This window comes from Sebastes fasciatus, chromosome 10, assembly GCF_043250625.1.
Source record: "Sebastes fasciatus isolate fSebFas1 chromosome 10, fSebFas1.pri, whole genome shotgun sequence".
Classification (NCBI taxonomy): Eukaryota; Metazoa; Chordata; class Actinopteri; order Perciformes; family Sebastidae; genus Sebastes; species Sebastes fasciatus.
Window position 1 is genome coordinate 25,876,643 of NC_133804.1, and position 22,574 is coordinate 25,899,216.

At 39.2% G+C, this 22,574-nt stretch overlaps 2 protein-coding genes across 3 annotated transcripts; one reads left to right on the forward strand and one right to left on the reverse strand.

Moving 5' to 3' along the window:
- Window positions 1–1,790: 1,790 nt before the first annotated feature.
- Window positions 1,791–11,977, reverse strand: tmem144b (transmembrane protein 144b). Of its 2 annotated transcripts, XM_074649153.1 has the most exons (12): window positions 11,721–11,976; window positions 11,446–11,622; window positions 11,225–11,347; window positions 10,682–10,781; window positions 10,133–10,210; window positions 9,907–9,985; window positions 9,604–9,683; window positions 8,384–8,502; window positions 7,873–7,992; window positions 5,480–5,577; window positions 3,598–3,651; window positions 1,791–2,701 (listed from the first exon to the last, which is right to left on the reverse strand). In XM_074649153.1, the coding sequence occupies exons 1-12, from the start codon at window positions 11,824–11,826 to the stop codon at window positions 2,618–2,620; spliced, it is 1,218 nt and encodes a 405-aa protein (XP_074505254.1). In that variant the 5' UTR covers window positions 11,827–11,976; the 3' UTR covers window positions 1,791–2,617. The 2 variants fall into 2 exon arrangements, with proteins under 2 accessions (XP_074505254.1, XP_074505255.1); XM_074649154.1 differs by lacking the exons at window positions 1,791–2,701; window positions 3,598–3,651; window positions 5,480–5,577 and adding an exon at window positions 5,714–7,608 and having other exon boundaries at window positions 11,721–11,977.
- A 1,940-nt stretch (window positions 11,978–13,917) lies between these two features.
- gask1b (golgi associated kinase 1B) lies at window positions 13,918–22,207 on the forward strand. The gene is made up of 4 exons (XM_074649155.1): window positions 13,918–14,872; window positions 16,023–16,240; window positions 18,521–18,729; window positions 20,726–22,207. Exons 1-4 carry the CDS (start codon window positions 13,993–13,995, stop codon window positions 20,931–20,933), a joined length of 1,515 nt encoding a protein of 504 aa, XP_074505256.1. The 5' UTR covers window positions 13,918–13,992; the 3' UTR covers window positions 20,934–22,207.
- The last annotated feature ends 367 nt before the right edge of the window (window positions 22,208–22,574 follow it).

Sequence of the window (22,574 nt, forward strand, 5' to 3'; positions counted from 1 at the left end):
TAATTTAGGAACATCTAGTCCTTGTTACATCATTCGTACATACACTGCACACTCTAATTGTGTGGAAATGAAGGTGCCTTAACGAGCTGACAAAACATTTTACTGCCACTGTGTGCATCCAAGATTTACATCACTAAAGAGGTAGGATTCTCGCTGTGTGTTAATCCTGTTTAAGAGGCTAACACCATTATGACAAATTTTCTTTTCAGCCTAAAGCACTTCACTATAACGTCACGGAGCGCGACAAATACTGCTCTAGTTTTAATGGAGCTCTGTTTCAGTTTCATGCCTCACATCTCCGTAGGAGGAACGAAACTTTGCTTTAAAGTTGAATGCACCTTACAAGCAAAGGTGATCCATCCACTATCACACGTTTAAATTTCCTCTCCTAAAATATATTGATCATTAATCGTGTCACGAGTATAGAGAGGACTCCGAGTTGGAAATGACAGTTAACTTCCTCTAGTTCAGTTTTAAAGTCAAGTCCAATTTGTCACTTTGTTTTCACTTAACTTGCAAATTTCAATTATGCACTAAAAGTCCATTTTTTTAGATTAAAATATGTGTTTTGTAATGAATTACACAGACCTCTACATGACCTCATTTGGATTAACTTTGATGAATGAAACAGAAGATAACAGCTCAGAACTCTTCACACGCTGTGCATCTCTTATCAGCTCATATCATCGTGTGTTGAATACAAACTGGAGTCGAGGCGGCTGCTCCTTTCAGTTAGCGTTTGATTATCTTAGCCATGTTTAGAACGGAGCTGTCTGCCACGTTTAACATAGGTGCTGTGTGAAAACTAGCACAGGTTCCAGCTAAACAGAATACTAAAATCTAATAAAAATGAATGATTTAATGGTTCACAAATGGTTAAAACGGTTCTATTTCAGATGATCCGACTTTCTCCAACCCTGCATGCTCCCAGTAAACCCACAGTAAACTCCCAGTAAAGATCACCAGGCAAAGATAAGGTCATCAGGAATCAAGCAGAGCTCTTTGGGCCCAGTCACACCAGCAATAAGGACATTTGATGACATGCTGCCATGGAGCAATACATGAGCTGATCTAAAGTTTATGAAAAGACAAAGACATAATGTTTGGGTGCTTCCATCTAAATGTCACCTCCTTCTGTGAAAGCCAGTCTTATCCAGGCAACCTGTGTCATCTCACATTTTTTATCATGTCTGTCTCTTGTCACTGTGACCTGTCTACTGAAGCATAAATGCCAAAAAATCATCTATAAAAAGGGCATTTATTCAGACACATAGCGGGAATCTGAGGGGACGGTGCAATAGTTCCAGTCTATAGATTTTCATTCACATTTAAAAATCCATCCATTGATCCATCCATCCATCCATTTTACTGATTGCTATCTCGATGTAATGAGAATTTGAATAATTATAACAAAAAATGCTTCCAAAATAAATTGCCTACCCTGGCTTTAAACTGTGAATTACTTTGTACGACTTTGTTTTCTCTCATTAGACAACCACTATGGGGCGCCAAAGTCTGACATTTTCAAATTCTACAGAGTGGCTTTATTATATTTTCAATTAAATAAATCTGACCTTTGGATTGCTTTTAGTTTAATAAATAAAAAATTAACCCAGGTTATACAATCAACACTGCTACTTCTTAATAATTAAGGTCTGCTTTTGTCTGTAGAGACTGAGGCCTAAGCTCTGGCTTTAATGAGCATTTGAACAATGACTAACAGCAAAAAAAGAAATCAATCTTACTGCAGCATCAAGCAATTAATAACTGATCTCATTAATGACAAAAAGTTAGTTTCTCATTTTATTGGTAATATCTAGTTACACTTTTAATTGACTTATTGTGTAACAAAACTAAGACACCCTCTACCACCTCCTATTGTACGTGATTTAATTAGCACCATATAATTATTCAGAGGACAACTTTCAACTTTGTGCCATGTTCTCCCATATGCACCATCAAAATACATCAAGAGCACACTGTCACAACACTGCACACAATCTGAGCTCTGCGGGGAGAAGACAGGCCCGAGGACATGAGCTGTGAGAAGACCACCGGAGTGTTGACAGAAATATTAATACTGTATGCCAGATTTCTATATGAAGCACATTAATATAAAATGTTTGTAGGAGCACAAGAACACATTTATACGTCAGTAGAAAACAGGAATCATTTTGTCACGCTGTCTAAAAAGAAAAAAAAAAACACACAAACAACCACCATGTCAATAATAAATAGAAATGTGCATCTTAGTATGACGGTGCCTCCGAAATAATTAGCTTGTGAGTGATGTGTTGAAACCTACTGAGCAAATTACAAAAAGGTGACAAAACCTATTTTCAACAACACATACATTTTAAACAACAAATACAGCAGCAAACTTCCTCTTTGAACCAACAAGAAAGCATGAGGGTCATTCCATTTTCAAAATCTAGCAAACACAGTTTTACATTCAGCTCAACCATCATACAGTTTGGTTTATTTTAATGTGGGTTCAAAGAGTTTTATAAAACCAAGGATATTATTTTCTGAGACAATATGTGTATATAATGAAAATATGACAGTCACTTCACTTTCACTCGGTTCACTTTTTGTTTTCACTTTGTCTTCTGCTGTATTAGAACTTTGAGAAGGCGGTCAGCAAGGAGCCGGCCAGTACGACACAGGAGGCCAAGCTGAAGATTAAGCAGTTGCCCACCCCCTGAGAGGAAAAATCGGTGTTTAACATCAGCTCTATTCAAAATGTTTGGTTTCTACTGTGGAATTTTTTTGTGGAATTTTATCATCAAAGCATCTCCATTTCGAATAATCTTACAATATAAATACATAATATTTATAAATAGAAATACAATTAAGCTGGACAGTAGTTTCACCAGTGAACCTTCATTTTGGATTAAGTCATGCTCTCCTTAAACTTGTGGCTGTACAACGTAGACTGTATAAGAAGTGGACGTAGTCACTGTGACATCACCCATTGGTTGGAGGAATACTGTTTTGATCTCTTGAGTTTGACATTTTGACCATTGTCATCTTGGTACCGTTAGCAGCTAACACTAACTAACTAGCTAACTATATCACATTAATTGGGATATTAATTGGGATGCAAATTTTGGCTAGCAAAAAACATGCTTGTTTGTAAAGTACTAACCGGAAAAAAGTTAACTGCCAGGTGTCTTTTAGTACAACCGAATGCGGAACAACGACGTAAATCATACCCGGCCTTATGCTCTAAATGGTATCATAATTTACTAAATGAACATCATACTGTATTGAAGAAGACTTGAAACTAGAGATTGAGATCATAAACTCATGTTTACAATGTTTACTGAGGTAATAAATCAGGTGAGTAGTAGGCTCATTTTCTCATAGACTTCTATACAATCAGACTTCTTTATGCAACCAGAGGAGTCGCCCCCTACTGGCTACTAGAAAGAATGAAGATTAATACACTTCTGCATTGACTTCACTTTTCAGACCCAGAGGTTGCCCCTTGCTGTACACTTACTAAATGCGTCCGGCATGTATTAGAGCTAATTTACAACCAAAGGAATGACAAGATCTAGCATTATTGATCATGATCAGTGTTGTGGTCCTTACCTTAACCTCTTTGAACACCAAGGACCCCCACAGCGCTGCAACCAGACCGTATCCCTACAGAGTAGAAACCAAAGAACAAAACTTTTAATTGAGCACAAACCAGTGAATCAAATCATTTACTTTGAATCCGTTTTAAAATAATGCACATTACACACACACACCCGTGTTTACTGGTAAGCACCAATCTAAGGTCCAAAAACTAGGCTGTGTATTATGCTGTACATACACATAATTGCTACTATGCATTCACTGATACTGGTGGCTATCGACTGTCTATATTGCCTTAACAAGCATGGATGGATGAATAAACCTTTTTTTCCCTTAAGCCTATTTAATGAAGACATTTAATTGGACCAGTTTTGACATGTGACTGTATTTGCATTGATTTTGTGCGGATTAGAATAACATGACAAACACCCAAAGCTCTGTTAGCAGACTATAGAGGCAGCTATGTTCATTACACTTAATGACTGAAAGTGTTGACTTGACATGCTGACAAGTTTTCTATTGTCAGGGACTTTCATGGCAATAAGCAATAAGTAAATATAACAGTATGAGGGAATAGGAGATGCAGGGAGGCTTTAGTTTTGACCCATCAGGGCCCAAGAACAGCAGTTTAGCCAGACATGCAACAAAGTCTGGCTAAACTGCCCCCAGAGAATAACTATTGATGATTTGACCCTGTCATCTTCCATTTAGGTCAATATTTCCCCATGAAACTTTATTTGAAAACTAATGGCTCAATTTCTAAATTCCCGAGAGGATGAATCCTAATGCCTAATTCTGGACACTTTCCTGTAGCAGCACCACCGGAGCAACATCACAATCAGAGATAGACATCTCAAAATCTCAACAGATAAATTATGCATGGCTGAATACAACTAGCAATTTTTTTTTTGAACTAACACATTTATCATGCTGGTCTGCTCAAGTTTGCAGCTGGACATCTGAGTGTCCTTAATGAGTTCAGACTATAGAGGGATGTAAACGTGTTAAACTTAAAGGGTAACTTCGGTATTTTTAACCTGGACCCTATTTTCCCGTGTTTTTGTGTCTAAGTGACTAATGGGGACAAACATTTTTGAAATTGGTCTAGTATTGAGGGATAACGCTGTAACCGGAAGCTGGGCAAGTGAGCAGTGCCAATGTAACGTTACGTTCTAAAAGTGCTTGTTTTTGCCACTTACAGGTTCAGATTGTTGTTATTATAAGTGTCTGACAACATTATGGAGAGGACCCTACAGAGAACACTTTTTTCTTACCTTTCTGAATATCCGTATACTCTGGCTCAAATAAATACGGGCGGCCATCGAATTCCGAGACCTCATCCACATTGTTGAAATCATCTGAATATTCAGCCATGACATTTAAGATCAACACTAAGCGACGCTTTCTCTACTCCAGCACAACAAACTCTGCTAGCACTCATCCACCATGGATGTATTCCACTATTCCACCGTTGTCTTATGGCAACACGTCACCAAGAGTTTTCCTTGAGCGAGACTCTTTCCATAATGTCAGACATTTATAATAACAATCACAGCCTGTCATGGCGAAAAGAAGCACTTTTAGTGGACGTAAATGACAATGTCAGCTTGCCCCAATCGCACCATATTGCAGCCTGTGAGCAGTTGCCGTTTACAGCGCTCTCCCTCAATTTCTGAAATTGTTGTTATTAGTCAGTTAGACACAAAAACAGGGGAAAGTAGGGTCCAGGTTGAAAAATACCAAAGTTTTGTGCACAACTTCTACCAAAGAAAAGTCTCTCTCAACACTGACAGATTCAAATTGAAGATTCACAGACTGTTCAGTCCACGTGGTGGCAAACGGACAGTATTTCGATTACCCAGCCCATTCAGCTGTCAGGAAGTGATGTACTTACTGCGGCGACAATAGGGAAGGTAATGACCGCACTCAAGTAGTTATTTGCCAGGAACCAGCAGTATGTGGCCAATACCCACATCAATCCAGACAATAAAGCTGTAGAGCAAAAGGACACAAGAGTGTACTTGTGTTTGAGTCAAATACACAGCAGATAATTGAGTAAGAGCTCACAGTGTAGGTACAGTAGGTATGTTCAAGTAGAAAAACAAATTAAGATAGAAGAGGTGTCAGGAACTGAATGAAGGCATTTATTCACTTTTATATGCACACAATTAAACAGCTACAGGAATTGGTAAGTGGATGACAAATTGAAGAGTGGCTCATTTTCAGTGATTAACTGTAAATGTGTGGACACAGTGGTCAAGCTTCCTAGCGCCATGACTCTATAGCCCACCCAACAACCTGAGGACAGATCTAAGCCACACTGCATGGCAGCTTTGAGCTGGAGTGTTTGGCCCCCAGTAGTTTTCCCTGAATTAACACATCCAACGATCCCCTGAGTGGATGTGTTTGCACAGGCAGCTTGGCAAAGGAAGCTGCTGCACTTCATCTTCCTTAATCTTGGTTGGAGTCGGACTGGAGCTATTATTAAACACTCCGGTGGTTCCTGGTGCATGACAGCTTAGTGGATCACAGAGATAAATCAGCTGGTGAAAAATGGTGTCATTCTATAGCCAGGACCCCTGCTGTAGTTTTTAAGACTACCTGTCTAAGCTCAACAGTCTGATAGACCAGATGCCAACTCAGAGGCAGCAGCTTGTGGTTTAGACATGTGGGAACCTGTGTCTACACCACCCTGGGACACAGGGTTCCCAACTTTTTTGGCTTACGGCTTGTTGCCCAACATCACAGGTTATGGTCTGATGAGCAGATTTCCTTTTTAAACAGTTCATTTGAGTGGGTATTAGTGGCCTGAAGAGGTGAAAGTATCCAGTAATTGGCGAGAAAAAACAGCATTTATCTTATCAAATCATTTCTGTCTGTAAATACATTCCAAAACTAATTTTCTTCGTAATCGCCTGTGTCTTTAAACAAAAGAAAAAAAGATGGTATTCTAGAGTTGCTACTCTAGAATGAACAAGTGATTCATTGAACCGATACACATTGGAAAGAAGAAGAAATATTCTAACTGCGCTTGCAGATTTTAGTTACAGACAAGACATACTCCTTGTAGGAGGGATATTTTTGCAGTGATCTTGTGACCCTTCAGATTGATCTTGTGGATCATTTGGGGCGTCCTGATCCCCAGTTTGGGAACGACTAGTATGTCTGACTATGTAGAGCACATGGGCTCAGGCTATACATCAAATACCTGCAGGGTGAAATGACTTGAACATTTCCAGTTGAATCAACACCTAACTGACAGTGTCATCATTATTGAATGCATTTAGAATGGACGGGTGCATCTAATTAAGTAGTAACTCTTTAAAGCAGTTTAGATTTAAATTATTAAATTCTACATTTATTGTCATTTGCACAGCTACAGGGCAGTACAGGCACATTGGAAATCTTGTGCGCATCTCTCTGCAATGTGATCTCATGGGACTGATGTATAAATAGCACGTCACTTTTAAGTACATTCATGATACACATTTTAAGCTTTTTGCGTGTCATTTCACACCAAAGGGTTAACGTTGTGACACGGCTTTTCACATGTCATTTAACGCTATGTCGTTAACGTGAAATGGTCACGGTTATGTTTAGGCAACAAAACCACTTAGGTTTAGAAAAAACATTATGGTTGGGCTCAAAATAAGTACATAAACTAAGTAAAATATGTACGTAAACAACATAACATAAGCCGGAAAACATGTCACAAACGTAACTGATGTAACTTTAAAATAAGCAACTTTGGGTTTCACATGGGACTAGAATACTGGTCTCCTGGTTTAAAGTCCTATGTTAGTTTGAACCATTCACCTCCCCTGTCACTTTTTATATTACATCACAAGCTCTGAGCGTAGCATATTCATGTGGATTGGTTTACATTGGAGTCAGTAGAGAATACATGGTGTGAAATGAAACACCAAAAGCAAGAAGGGCGTTGTGATAGCACGCAAAATGACTTAAGAAATTGGCATGTCAGTCATACGCCATTTGGTTAGACCAGGCTGCTCTCGGAGACAGCTTTATGAAATAAAAGGCAAAGAAAGGCAGTTCAAGGAGCAGCATACAAAGAAATAAAATCTATATGCAAAATACACAGTATATGCAAATAAATACACTTTAGAAAAAATATACATTATGAATTATTGCACAAAACAGTGGACTGGGGAAAGACTCTTTGCGACAGAGATGATGTCGTTCCAGAGATTGAGAGGGGTGAAGTTGTTGAAAACAGAAACAGTCTGTAAGGAGTGTCTCAAAATGTAATGACAAGGTGTGTGTTACCTGGCAGGATGATTCTGGAGTAGACCCTGGGCCTGTTATTCATGGCAGCACAGTAGATGGCAAAGTACACTGTACTTGCAACAAAACTGCCACAGCACTGGGCGTGGACATAGTCGAGGTCTGTGAAGAAGTTGAAACAGCTTTACATCATTTGTGTTTATCCCTGCAGGTTTCAATAAAAAAAAAAAGCTAAAATCATATGCCTTCCTTTGCTTTGAAGAGGTCAGTTGATATAGCACAATAACGAAGTTAGAGCTAAAGTGATATGAAAGAGAAGAAAGCCTTTCCATTAATCGTTGAGCTACCCCACTGACACTGACTTTAGAGAGTCTCCCAGGAAACTGGATATTAAACCTGGCTTGCTGGAGGATCCAGTGTTATTTATAGACCAAGTGTTTCTTAAACCTGAGAGGGCATTTTTATCTTTTTTTCCAGTTTTTCTTCAACTAAGATATATCAATAGGAGCTTAGAAGGTAAAAGTGAAGGCAGTAATCAAACAGCGAAACCTACCATAGTCACTGGCTCCATAGAACATGCTGTCAGGGCACGATATACGGCTCTTAATGTAGATGATGGGTCCGACGGAGGACCCGTACAGCAGGCCCGACATCACAGCCAGCAGGCAGCCTCTAATGGAAGAGTGACACTCAGAAAATGAATGATGGCTGGATTTTAAACCTCCACTGACACATCGTTGAATTCGCTAAATTTGACTATTGAATATGCGCATATTGCAACAGATTCTCAATCCCAACTAGTCAAATACTGAGGCTTGGTCAGTGTCTCTGAGCTTCAAACTATGATTCTCTAGGTACCCCTTCTAGCATCAGTTTTGGATGTGTCTGGCGTGTCAATGTACGCTCATTACATGCATAGTGTCTTTTCAAAATAAACTTCCCAGGAAGTTACGTTTAGACAACAAAACCACTTAGGTCGGGTTAGGAGAAGATCATGGTTGATGTTAACTTGACTAACAACTCACATGCCTAGTGACTCACAACTGACGTGACAAAATACGTTGACTTTTACTTTCACACAAGATACGAACAGCAGCCTCATGGGTGAAAGTCCTGTTTATTTGACCCATCCAAGCCGCTAGAAGCAAACTATCTTGCACTTTATACTACATCAGTTGCACTGAGCGTTTAATAATGTCGCGAATGGATTTACATTGGAGTTAGCTGAAAGCCCGGTGCATTGCATAAAGATGCTAAAGGGCGCCTCTATGCATTGTTTCAGACGCGGAGGTGCACTGACGAAGTGGCATTTGACGAGTTGGGAGTGAGACCAGGTTGTATATTTGGATGTGTACACCTATTTCCTTTTTAGCAAGAAATTTAAAAGTGGATAAAGGAGGCTGTGCATCACTTACAATACTGACGCTAGCTCGCTTGTAGTTTTTAAAGTCTATCGCTATGATTGCAGCATTAATTCAATGATTTATGCTGTTTGATTGCTTCATTTCATTGAGACCTTATTTCCCCATGCTTCTTGTATTATTTGGCTGCTGCAAGCCTGCAACCCATTTCCCCAGTCATGTTACATTTAAAACCAAGCTGGCCAGCAGCTGTTGACTGAGTAAGGCCTCTGGTGAAAGCCTAGAGCTAGAAGAACATTTCTATTGATAATTTAATCAAAATCAATGTTTCATAAACCTTCCCTTGTCTTTTAGCTTGCAAGAACTACATTTGTGCACATAGCTCACAGAAAGCCAAATGAGTTGAGCTCACACAAAGCGCCTGGTCTTCGGTCCAATGACATCGATCCAGAACTCGGAGGAACTTGGACCGTAGCTGCTTGAATTTGTTCTCTGCAGAAAGGATCAACATCCTGATATAAAGTCATATTGTCTTTTGAAAACGACAGCACCATCAGAACACACAAAACAACACAATGACATCACTTTGAGAAACCAAGTGGCAGGAATTGATTGCCCTTGAGAAAATATTGGTAAATTCATATTCGGTTTGAGTGTGATGTCAGAAATGACAAAAGAGGTGAGAAAAGTAAACCAACATCCAATCGATGCTCACCCTGTCAAGAAGTAACGGAATCGATTCAGAGTTGGGATGCAGCGCCACGTCGGTTTTCACAAAGAAGAAGATCAGGCCACTGGAACAAAACACGAAAGTCATATCTGTCATCTGATATCCAAAAAAACAAAACTCAAAATGAGACGCTACAGTTTTTTGTTCTTGTATATTAAATTATTGCACTGGCAAGAAGGTGAGATGCTTTATATCCAAATTCACAGTTTACCTGAGCAGACACAACCCAGCTCCACAATAATTTAAGATCGGCCTGGAGACATCTTGAGCATCCCCAAACCAGCCAAACCTGTGGAAGACAGTCAGTAGCCAGATACTCACTTTCTTTTGAATATGATGGCAAATTAAAACAACACTGGGGTGACATTTTTCCTACAGGACCCAACAACTTTTTCTTCCACACGCATGTGTCCCAGATTGACATTTTTTAAAGTTACAGTTCACTTCATATTGTCACACCTCTCGGCCTATGATAGCAATGCACAAGACAGTTTAGCATCTGATGCACCAGACTTTCTACAATGTAAACCCATTCGCATCAATATTAAAGGCTCAGAGATAGTGGTCGGAGTGTGGTGATGTAGCTTTAACAGCAAAAATAGGGTGGGTGGATACAACAAATGGGGTTTTCATCCAGGAGACCGCTGTTTGTGTTCCATGTGAAACCAACATGTTGTTTGTCCCAGTGCCTTTAAAAGTGACTCCAAAGCGTCAGTATGTGACAAGTTGGGATGAGAACCTGGCGATTTATCCGACTCACCTTGAACTGGCCCAGCCCATCAACAAACTAGAAGAGCCCCAAATTAAAGTCCCAAGGCCGAGGCCGATTGCTTTAACAATTGGAACAGCTGCTATATTTCCTGTAGATGACATGGGAGAAAATGTAAGCAACATGCAGGTCTTATGACAAACAGAGTCAGCAGTGGCAAAGACTGCACTGCACAAGGTTTTTAGGTAATGGGAAATGTTTTAACATTATGTACGTTAATCAGCCAAAAGCTATATATGACCTGAAAGACCTCTATTGATTTACAGAGTGTTGTTTTAGCCAGGTGTACTTAATAAACTGGAGAGTGTATGAAGTATAGTTCGTCATCTCTCACAGGAACAGTATCCCCACCACCATTTTTAAGATGGACTGCAGCAGATGGAGTCTTTAAGTCTCTTTAAGCAGTGTTGGAGTCCATCTGCTGCCGTCCGACACATCTATACTTGAAGGAGACCTTCTCCAGTGAGACTAGCCCACATTCAACACACTTGAAGAATGATTTAGGTTTGAAGTTTTGCTTTCATGAGATAATACCTGTGGCCCAGATGACACCTCCGAGCATTGCAAAAGGGTAGAATTTAGGCGACTGAAGTATCAGGTCTCCACCCATAGATACAACCCATATCGATGCACAGTACACCCACTGGAAAAACATACCTGGAAACAGAGCACAGGCTAATTGTCATATAGGCCTCAGATTTAACAGCTTCTTTACATGAAAATATTTAAAGAAAAATCAAGTGCAGTATGCTTACCATCTCCTGCCTCTATTCTTTTGATAGGAACAAAATTGCTTCCATACAACAGCACAGCAATCGTATTTGCAGTAATTCCGTAGAGGAAATGAGTCATATTGGTTGAGTTCATGTGGAAATCAAATGTTTCCATGTTGCCAGCTCCAGCATTTTCGCCACCTTTCGCACCTGGAAGAGCTTTAAAGAAAAACAAACACCCAACATTGTTGATTTTGGACTACACAGCGGCCTCAGGCGTCCTCACATTCATCACAGACAAACTCTGGTCCACGTACCTTGTTCAGCAGCATGTTCAGTGCTGCGACAGCTCACCATCAATAATGTGGCAACAAATAAAAGCAAAGGAAGGTGTTTTGCTTCATGCATTTTAAAACCAAACATTTGTTTTTCAATGATGTAGCCGGTGCACGGTGTTAAAAACAGCTAGAGGCCCCAGTGTGTGTGTGAGTGTGTGTCTGTAGTGCAGTGACACTCAGCCAGGTGCTGCCCAATTATCTAATCACTCAATCTGACACACAACAGGCTGCAGTGGAGACATGACAACAGGGATTCAAACACTGTAGAACAGGTGGAAATAAAGTCTTTTGAGCTATTTTTCACCTCACAGTGTAAATTAATTAATTTTTTGGGTTGTACTCTCATGTTTGTACTCATGGGGTAAATATTTAGATGTGCAGAATTAATGTAAAATCCAAACAAGCAAATCACAAATTATCTCAATATGGTCGTTTACAGTGGTGGAAAGTAACTAAGTATATTCACACAAGTACAGTACTTTTGTACGGTACAATTTTGAGGTACTTGTACTTTACTTGAGTATTTAAATTTTCTGCTACTTTATACTTCTACTCCACCACGTTAAAGAGGGAAATATTTTAAATTTTACTCCACCACAATAATTCAATGTCTTCAGTTACTTTGCATTTTCAGATAATAATAATAATAATAATAATAATAATAATAACAATTACAATAACAATAATAAAAATAATAAAAATAATGATAATAATAATAATACAATTAATAATAATAATAATAAATTATGTAATATCATAGATAAAAACTTTATTTTGAGCTACCCAGGGCATAAGGTATATCAAGTAGGCTTAAATTAATTACACCTTTACCAGCTTTGACATTAAAGTGATGAACACATTAATGCATCAATACAATAAAATAATATAATTATTCTGAAGTTTGCCATTCTGCATGACTTTTTTTTTTACATTTAGTTCTTTAAATAAACGTTGAGGCTTAAGTAAAAGTTTGAATGCATGACTTTTATTTGTAACAGAGTATTTCTACACACTGAGATACTTTTACTTAAGTACAACATCTGATACTTCTTCCACCTCTGCAGGTTTAAAGACTCAGGAGGAACTCATTCGCCTGTCGTGCTCAGGAGGACAGCACTTATCTGGTATCTACTTATCAGTAGTCTTTTGAGGCCACAGCACAATAGTTCTATATTTAAACATGTTGTTATTCAGGTCAGGAAATCCTGTAGCTACATGGACTCCTGCAACCAGTCTGCATTTCCCCTCACACAGGAGGAGATATTCGTTTCCTGATGCTTTCTGTCTCCCTTCTCATGTGAATAGTCTGCACCAAGCCAATTAAGAATGAAGGCCAGCAGATGTCGCCTAAAACGCATTGATGTATAATGAATGAAATGTTCTAATTACTTCAACTTAAATAAAAACCTTCACCTCTAACATCTGTACTTGACTTTAATCAACTAATGTCACCATAAAGTCTACAATGTCCTCATAAAGATGAGTGTCCGTCAACCAATAATTCGTATGACATTTAAGCAACTTCTATGATTTTTATTTATTTTATTAAAAAATAAAAATATATATCTATTAAAAAATGAAAAACTGCTATAATATCCTTAATATTTGTATTCATGCTGGAAGATTTGCATGGGAAGATATGTAACATTATATGCCAACTTTATTTACTACTTTTTTATAACTTGAGTACTTTTGCAGAACATTTGATCAAATTTGGAAACAGAAATAACGTTGTCAGCGGGTGTTCAATGAGTTTCAGCAGCATATGCAATTTAAAAAAATAATAATAATAATTACAAATAATAAAAAAATAAAAAAATAAATATCTATTAAAAAATATCCCTAATATTTGTATTCATGCTGGAAGATATCCAACATATTATATGACAACTTTATTTGCTACTTTTTATAACTTTTGCAGAACCTTTGATAACATTTGGAAACAGAATTATCATGCTTTGGGTGTTCAATGAGTTTCAGCAGCATATGCAGGCTAATGCAGGCTATGAAGTGAACTGAATTACATCCAGGTGTCATTTATGTATTTCACCACATATGATTATAAGAAGAAAAACAGCTCAAGTTGCCTCATGTTGTTGGTTGGGTTGGATGCTGGTTTATCTCTGTGCACTAGTGGCCACAAATCCTCCCTTTCCAAAAATGAGTTTGGGAAGTTGTGCGCTCCTCCCAGCAGGTTTGAGTTTGGCTAAAAAAAAAAGACACTCAACCATGAGAGCACCATAAGTTCTAAATGGGGAAGTCTCGCTTTCACTGGCTGCTTTTCCTCTTCCCTTTTCTCAGACTCACCAGCAGCTTTCGGAGGTGCCCTCTTTCCAACAGGAGTTTGATCATTGGGAGCGCGTGTGTTGTCTATCTGTTGGTGGTGGTTTCACAAGTTGGATACTCGCAGCAGCCGCACAGAAGGATTGACAAAGACAAGTACCGACACACCACCCGTGGATTGTATAATCTAGATATTAGTGATGCGCTGCCAGACCTTGTGGACTTGCAGACTGGTGCGAACTTTGTGGACCCAACACGATCCAATGTGGTGTACATAACGCTGAAGACTAAACGCCTGAAACCTGCACATATCCGGGCTACAATCAGACCAAAACTGAGGAGAAAGGTGAGAAGGAATAAGGAAGCTGATTCAGCTTTTACGCACAATAAACTTGGCACTTTGGAGCGTCAAATGATACGCAACGTTGCACCCAAGAATTCCTGGGGAGGAAGTAGGGATGTTTATTATAAATCTTTGGAAATAATACAAACAGACGAAGAGACAGACTCTCACATTAGCTCTATCCGGATTTACAGCCAGAAAGCACCGCCGTGGTTCAGCCAGCAGGACGTGGAGGCCATGCGCTTTCTTGCGGATGCCAAAGTTTTGCGCATCAAAGAAGTTTCTCTCAAAGACTCTCAGTCACTTCTGATATTTGAGGGCGAGACGAGCGTTTCAGTGAGCAACCCAAAACTCACACAACAAAGGGACAATGTATGTGGAGGACAATGTGGAGTCATCAGCAGCCCAGTGGACACCACTGAGGTGTTTGCTTTCCATCTGGACAGGGTGCTGGGGCTCAATAGGACTTTACCAGCTGTGAGCAGGAAGTTCAGCTTCTTACATGGTAGGTTATGCCCAACAGATAAGAGGGCAACAAGGGTTTCTTATTTTGTGACCAAAGCTGGATAAAAGTTAGTGTGTAGTATACTTTTAAAACCAAGTTAATCCATAACTGTGAGTGTTTCTTTGTAAGCAGTGAATGTTTGTAATTAGAGGGAGGGTGGATATGTCTGGGGGAAATGAATGACATTTTCTAACTTGATTGGTTGGTTTCCTCCCTCAGAGTTGAACTCATTTCTATGCACTCAGGTCCAAATTGCAGATTCAACATCACATCACTGTAATCAGTTCTGTGGAGAAACAGACTGGAATAATACCCTGCTGAAGTGAATGTGTGCAGCTTTGTCATAGATTTAAGGGGTCTTTATAGGTAAATCCATTACAATACATACAGTACAAACCTTTTGAATGTGTTGTTTTAACCCATGATTCACTGAATGTCATAAGTCAGGTGCTCTGAAGTTGTGGTCTAGTGGTGCTTTTGAGCCGCACACTGCCGCAAACTCAGCCTGCACATTTCTCTGAGTGTCAGGAGTGTTGTCAAGACCACATGAGTCAGGACTGTATCCTAGGAGACCAGATAGACAGCAGAGCCAGTCCAGACATGTTCAAGCTGGCCAAAATAAGCAATAAACAATATTTACATATTTCCCAATGGCAGAATACCACTGTAATGAGGCAGGTAGTTGAGGGTATAAAGTCAAACTTTGCCAACACTTTGAGAATGGCAGCACACTCTTTAATGAGCTCTTCCAACGGGTGTGAACTCAGGGGCATATATATACACAGGAGGTGACATAGAGCCACTGTCCACTCTCCTTTCTTCTCTATTATCATTATTCCATCCGCTTCTGTTTTTACATCTGCAAAAGAAACAAAAACATTTTGCTTCTTCCACTTTACCTCAGATAACACAACATGGTGTTTCTTGGAGTCTGATTTAAAGTCAATGCTGTGCGACATGATGAATGTTGTTCTGCTTAATTACCCAGGGTGAAAGGATGAGGTTATGCTGTGTAGGTGTAGTGTTAACCACTGATGAAGTGTACAGTAATGCATCAGCTCAGTGAGCTTTTCCTGGATAAAAATAGGTTAAAAAACTCTGAAGAGTTGCTGAAACCGGATCATATAATCCTTCTATCCTCTCTCTTTAGATGGCCAGCCCTGTCCAGTGGTGTCATGGGATGCATCTCTCTACCCAGAAGGCCTTGCTGCGGGCTGGTCCACCGTGAGGTTAACATGGGGGGAGTACCAGAGCTCCCTGAAACAGAGGTGTTGGCATAAAAACATCAGCCCGAAGCCTGACTCCGGCTGCTCCACAGTTCATCACTACGAGTGGAGTAAACTGGCTCTGTTTGACTTCTTGCTGCAGGTAACAGAAGCACTTTGAAAAAGTTACAACTTACTGTGACATTGACAAACAGCTTTTGATCTATTCCATATTTCTCCGAATGTGAAAATATCTGCAACTTTTCTGTCCTTCAGTTTGCTTTTGTGCTGTTACAACATCCCCAGGCTGTATCAGATTCCACAAATTCTTCCTAAATTACTTTTTTGGCTGAATAGATGTCTTGTTTCCTGTGTGGAAGGCCTGGATCTCTGATCAGGTTTTGGCATTGAGGAAACATCTCCTGAGAATTTTTTAACATTCATCCCATGATCATGAAGGAGCAAACATAGCAGAGTGAGGAAATGGAAAATACATACTTTAAAATAGTTTGGATATAACTGTTCAATCAGCCATTGAGGTCATAGTGCCACAGCTTTATTTATGTTTGTTCCAATTCAAGTTCCTTATGAATAAATTCATAAATATGGAATGAGAAATTCATCTCATAAAAGACGCAATTGAAGTGAATATAGTGAAGTTATTACATTGGTTTGTTTGATACTGAATAACAAAATAACAAAACACATCTATTCATATTGTAGAGAGACACTTACTTATCCTGAACTGACCCTCGCGGGCTGAATACTGAAGCTGTCAACAACCGTGGCTGAATACTGAAGCTGTGTGACTGAGAAAACCTCCAACGTCTCTCTCTCTAAAAACATCATATGAAAATATATATTTTGAAGTTAGTGTCCCGATAGATTTTTCCCCTCAATTCTTTCTAACAAGTCTTCCATAAATGAGGCAAAAATCATCAAATCCTCATTTTCATATTACATGTCATGTTACAGTTATTTTTTCTGTCTCCGTCTAAATTTACTAAACAAATTCCTGACAGGATTTTCCTTAATATCTCCCAAATCCCATGCTCACTTTGTGAATTGTCTTAATTTATTAGAAGCTCAATAACATCTGCATGTCTCTACTCTAAAAGTAAAATGTTATAATGTGAAATAACGATCCCAAAAGGAAACGTGTGCTATGATTGAAACAATTATGTGAACTTATAAATGGCAGAAGTCTGCAGTGACTCACTTACTTACTCTGTCACCTGGCAACTAAACAAAAAAAATGTATTTTCATTTGCTGCGACCATAAACTGTATATAAAGATGAACTACATGACAGGTCTCCAAAAGCGAAGCCGATCACATCTGGATCGCCCCCTGGTGGCTGGCTGCAGTATAGGTCATAAAGCCCGCCTCCACCTGTTAGTGGATGGGACATGGGCCGAACTAAAAAGTCAAAGTACACGTCAAATACATTTTCCCCAAAGATGGTTTCTGTCATTTTACATAGTTCTTATCACGCTGGTGTATGTTCAAGTGTTTATATTTTGATGAGTATGGTTTTAATTAGTTATTTGATGCTACAAAAAGGTGGTCGAGACGTCATGATTGGCAGCTGATCTCGATACCGCGGCTCCACTGCCCGATCACTACTGCGCAGACTCTGGCTCCGAATGACTGGCAGCTCCCGTATCTGGGTTATTTTGACTTAACTTCTGTATAGTGGGAGGAAGTGGAGATGCGTCATCTATCTTTATATACAGTCTATGGCTGAGACCTATACATTGAAGTCCACAGTAGACACTGGGTTTGGAGGGGTTAAAGGTTTATATTTGCATATATTAAGGCCTACAGGAAGGTATATTTAGGGGTTTGTTGGCTTGATTGACAGGTATGGAGGTTTTTCAGCTCATCACACTTCATGCCTTGCTGGATGCTCATCAACCCAAGCCGAGTCGACAACCAAAGGAGCCTGTGAGTGGCACCTGATCCTGGTTTCAAAAGTCCCATCTGGAACCTATGAGTGACATAGATGCTGCATCCTCTTTGGTAGCATCATCGAAACCTCTGCCGATTAAATGGTTTAGCATATAGAGATTGAAGCCGTAGTGCCAGTCCTTGTGGAGGAAGCAGGAGTTATATAAGAGGAGGTGCTTAAGAAAAGTCCCCTGTGCTGTCTATTGATGTTGATATCTAATCAAAAAAACAACATTCATGTGAAAGAGGCACTACAAAAAACAGCCTGCTGGTTTTTCTCTGCCATAAAATTGTAAATATTCTCTTTCATAAAAAACATATTATGTAGTGTGTGAGATATTGTGAAAGGGAGACAGTCAATAGTGCAAAATAGAATTGTTCAGAACAAGAAAAACTCCTGCGCTTTCCATTGAACACTTAAAAAGGTCCATGAATATCAATGATATATGCTGAATATCAATCATGAATATCAATTTATGAACGTTCTCTTTCAGATTCACAACCGTCTGGATCAGAGCTGCTGTGGATTCAGGCCCAGGCAGGAGGATGTGTGTGCTGAATGTGAGGACCAAAACCACATACAGCTGACAAACATCATCCACAGGGGTCACGACCCCAGGCACCTGGTCTTCACCAACAACAAGGGCTTCTTCGACCGCAATGAGGACAACCTGGACTTCAGGCTGCTGCAAGGAATCAAAGAGTAAGTTTGGATCATGAAAACATTGATTATGTGATGATGTCAGTCGTTAATATATGAAATACATTACATTTCACTCAGATTTTGTTCGTTGTACATCAAACATCAAAAACTGACATGGAAAAGACAACAGCAACGTGTATTTCTATAAACAATGTAACCCATTCATTGTCTCATTCATTTCAGACACAAAAGTTGTATAAATGACACGATAATGCGCAAGGCAAAAGTGTTCAATAAGAACGCCGTTCTTGCTTTTGGTGTGTCATTTGTTTGCTGTTTAATAATTACCTTTAGTAATAATAGCTGACTTGCCAGACCTTTGATCATGTCATTAATTATGAGTATGTCGTTAAGTCCGACTATGTTTTATTGTTTTATTGTTGAATGAAGTTTGCCCTAGTGAGCAAAAACTAAATCTACCCCTCCAAATTGACCACAATGAAAACGCATATGCGTAAATACGTATTTTACTTATTACTTATATATATTACTTTACTTATTTTAAAGGCAATCATGAAATTTTTTTTCCTAAAGTAACTAAGTGTTTTTTTTGCCCCCTGCTGGTTGGTTACTGCACCTTCATACACATGTGATATATCACGCCTCGGAGAGGCACAATGTGACACTGACAGGCTATCCTCTGGTGGACAGGCGGCTGTATTTCTTGCTTTGGTATAATACCAGGTTGCAGATTTGAATCAAACCATTTATTATCCACAGCGAGGGTTCGTTGTATTTTGCTGGAGCACAAGTGTTTGGTGGATCGTCTTTTGATTTGATTTGTATCCTCCTTTATAACATGGTTGACAAATTACAGCAGGCAAAGCTAAATAAGCAGATTTGAATCTCCGGAAAGCCTGTTCAGCAACTGTGAAATTAAAGTTTTGCACACAATAATCTGCAAACACAAGTACGAAGCAGTTTATACAAACAATATAATGCCAATTTCAAACTTTCAAATCCTGTGTTGATCTTTTAAAACTAGAGTTTAAATGCTAAAGACAGACTTTTATATGTTTACTTTTACCCCGCAGTGTTGCAAATATTTCAACAAATATTTAGATCTGCCTCAACAAATGAAACTGAAGTGTCTTTTGGATTTGAAGCTGGGGGCGTAATAATGTGTTCTTTCTGTTTATCCCCCACTGATCTGTGTGGATGTGTAATTCCAGACCACACTGCAGAGACGTTGCTTTCATTTCATCCATCTTTTGATCAATAAATCAGTGAGTCACACCAGTGGGGAGACAGAAGATTTGTGGTTTGGCTAGTTTGTTTGTGTCTCCTCCCAAACATGGATCCTTGTTGATCCTCATGCTTCTACTCTAAATGAGATATAAAGGCAGCAACACAAGTAAATAACTTATCCGATGGCTTTAGGCTGCAAGATCACAGGACGTCACGATCTGTTTTTGATCTTTTGGTGAATTATTTGTAGATCTGAAGGTTTTTATCTATCTTATTAAAGCTAAATAAACTGATTTGTCATTTTATTCCATGCACATTCCAAACGGACATGTTTACAGTATCGCTGTTTATCGGAAAATCTGAGCTGCTTGAAAACCAAAACGTAGTCAACAACACTTAGAAATCTCTCCATTGCTCTTCTCCAGTCATCCTCAAAGTCCACATGACCATGTCCCCCTCTCTCTCTCTCTCTTGTGGTTTGCCATTTTAGTCATACAAACATTCCTCTGAGGCAGAACTCCTCTACAGGCAATAATAAAATCCGCTCAAAACTCAGTGACGCAAGGCACACAAATATCTCTGAGTCAAGCAGCAAATGGCTCTTTAGTTCATTCAGTACAGTTCAGCTGTTTCTATTTTTAGCATGTTGGTATACCACCTTTATTCATAGAACAGGGTAGCTTATTGAGAACCAATCACATTATTTCTACTCACAGCCAACAACAGCTCTTCCTCTGAGAAATGTACCTGAAACTAAAACTCCGATCTGATTGTACTTCTTCCTGACTCACTTCCTGTCTCTCTCCAGGCTCCCAGAGCAGGCGGTGTCGGTGCTGACGAGCAGGAGGCTGAGGGAGAAGCTCCTCCAGTCTCTGTTCCTGGACCAGACGTACTGGGAGAGCCAGGGCGGCCGGCAGGGCATCGACAAGCTGATCGACGTGATTGAGAGGCGAGCCAAGGTGCTCCTCACCTACATCAACGCTCACGGGATCAAAGCCATCACAATGAAGACGTGATGAGAGTCACAGCGGTCAAGTGGCAACATTACTGAGACATGAATACATTTAATCCCGTTGATTAACTTGATCTCTGTGACTTCACTGAATGTCCTTTTTTAAAAATAACAATAATCATATTGCTAATGAAGGACTTATTATGAATTGCCTGCTATCCTTTCAAAATAGCATAAATTGCGTTGTTGTGTTGTCATTTGCATAAAATACTGAGAGAGGCTCTAATTTAACTAATCTTGACCTTTACAATGAGCCTAACTTTTACTTAAAAGGAACAGTGTCAAGTACTTATGGGGGATCTATTCGCATAAATGGAATATCATATCAATTAATAAGTACGTTTTCTGTAGTGTATAATCACCTGAAAATAAGAATCATTGTTACCTTAGAAATGAGCCATTTATATCCACATACGGAGCGCTATGTTGCACTTCCCTGTTTATACGGTAACCCAGAACGGACAAACCAAACACTGGCTCTAGATAAGGCCATTCACGACTTCACGTTTTTGCATCGGCCACCTACACACTTGGCACACGGGAAAAGTTTCAGTTGATAGATAGCTAGATAGCTAGATACCACCTGATCCTAAACACTGCACCTTTAAGGAAACTACTTCTTTCTTTCGAGTCTTCATTTCTGTCTTTCTCAGACAGAGGCGAATCCACTGCCATCATTATGTACAGAATAGCTGCAGTTATAACTTTGGCTCCTCCTGAGGCCTTGCAGTGCATTAAGTGTAATTTGCATTTTATATGAATGGAATGCACTAAATTACACGTTATTTTCTTCTCTGCTCCTCCAGTGTGTTGCAGGAATTAAGAGGCTGATAAAGCGTATAGCTAACAAGCCACAACCCAGATCCACTTGGCTTGATCGGGGGTCGCACATTATACACTGAAAAAAATATTTTGTTTCGATTGAGTTATTTAATCTTGTGAACAGTCTTAAAAGATATTTTTTTTTCTCAAAGTCAAAGAGTTTTCACAACATCACATATTAGCATGAAGATTGTATATAAGCAACAACTTGGCATTGTGACTGTACTTTATTAAATGAAGAACTTTAAGGTGAGAAGTCAGATGGTCTATTTTATATGCACTCTTATTTTCAATTTAACTACAAAAACACTCACCATTTTTACTGTATTTATTTATTTTTGTACTTTCTTCTTTAATTGATGAAGAGCATCAGATGGTTGATAAAAGTATTATTTGTCAAATATTTCAGCATTGATGAATAAAATCCTTTCTGAGGGAAATAAGCACAACTGATAACGACTTTTGGCTTCTTGTTTTAACTTCGCTATATTGAAATTTTGAATTGAAATATGACAACATTCGGTTTCAGTCATTTGTCACAGACAAGCCTGCAATTTCCTTAGCATCTACTTTACTGTGATTGTATTTTTTGGCACTTATAGTGTCCTAAATGACTATTTAAAGTATATTCAATCTTGAAAAATGCATTAGCAGAAACATATTTTCTCTCGTCTACACACTATCTGTCGGTGCATGGTCAGAAATAGTCTGTGGCTCTGAAACCTGAGCCAGAGTGTGGTGTCTCCTCTTCATGCTGTCGTAAACAGCGCGCTTCGGGCTCTGAGAGTTGGATGAGGGGGCTTTGTGGGTTATTTTCTCGTGT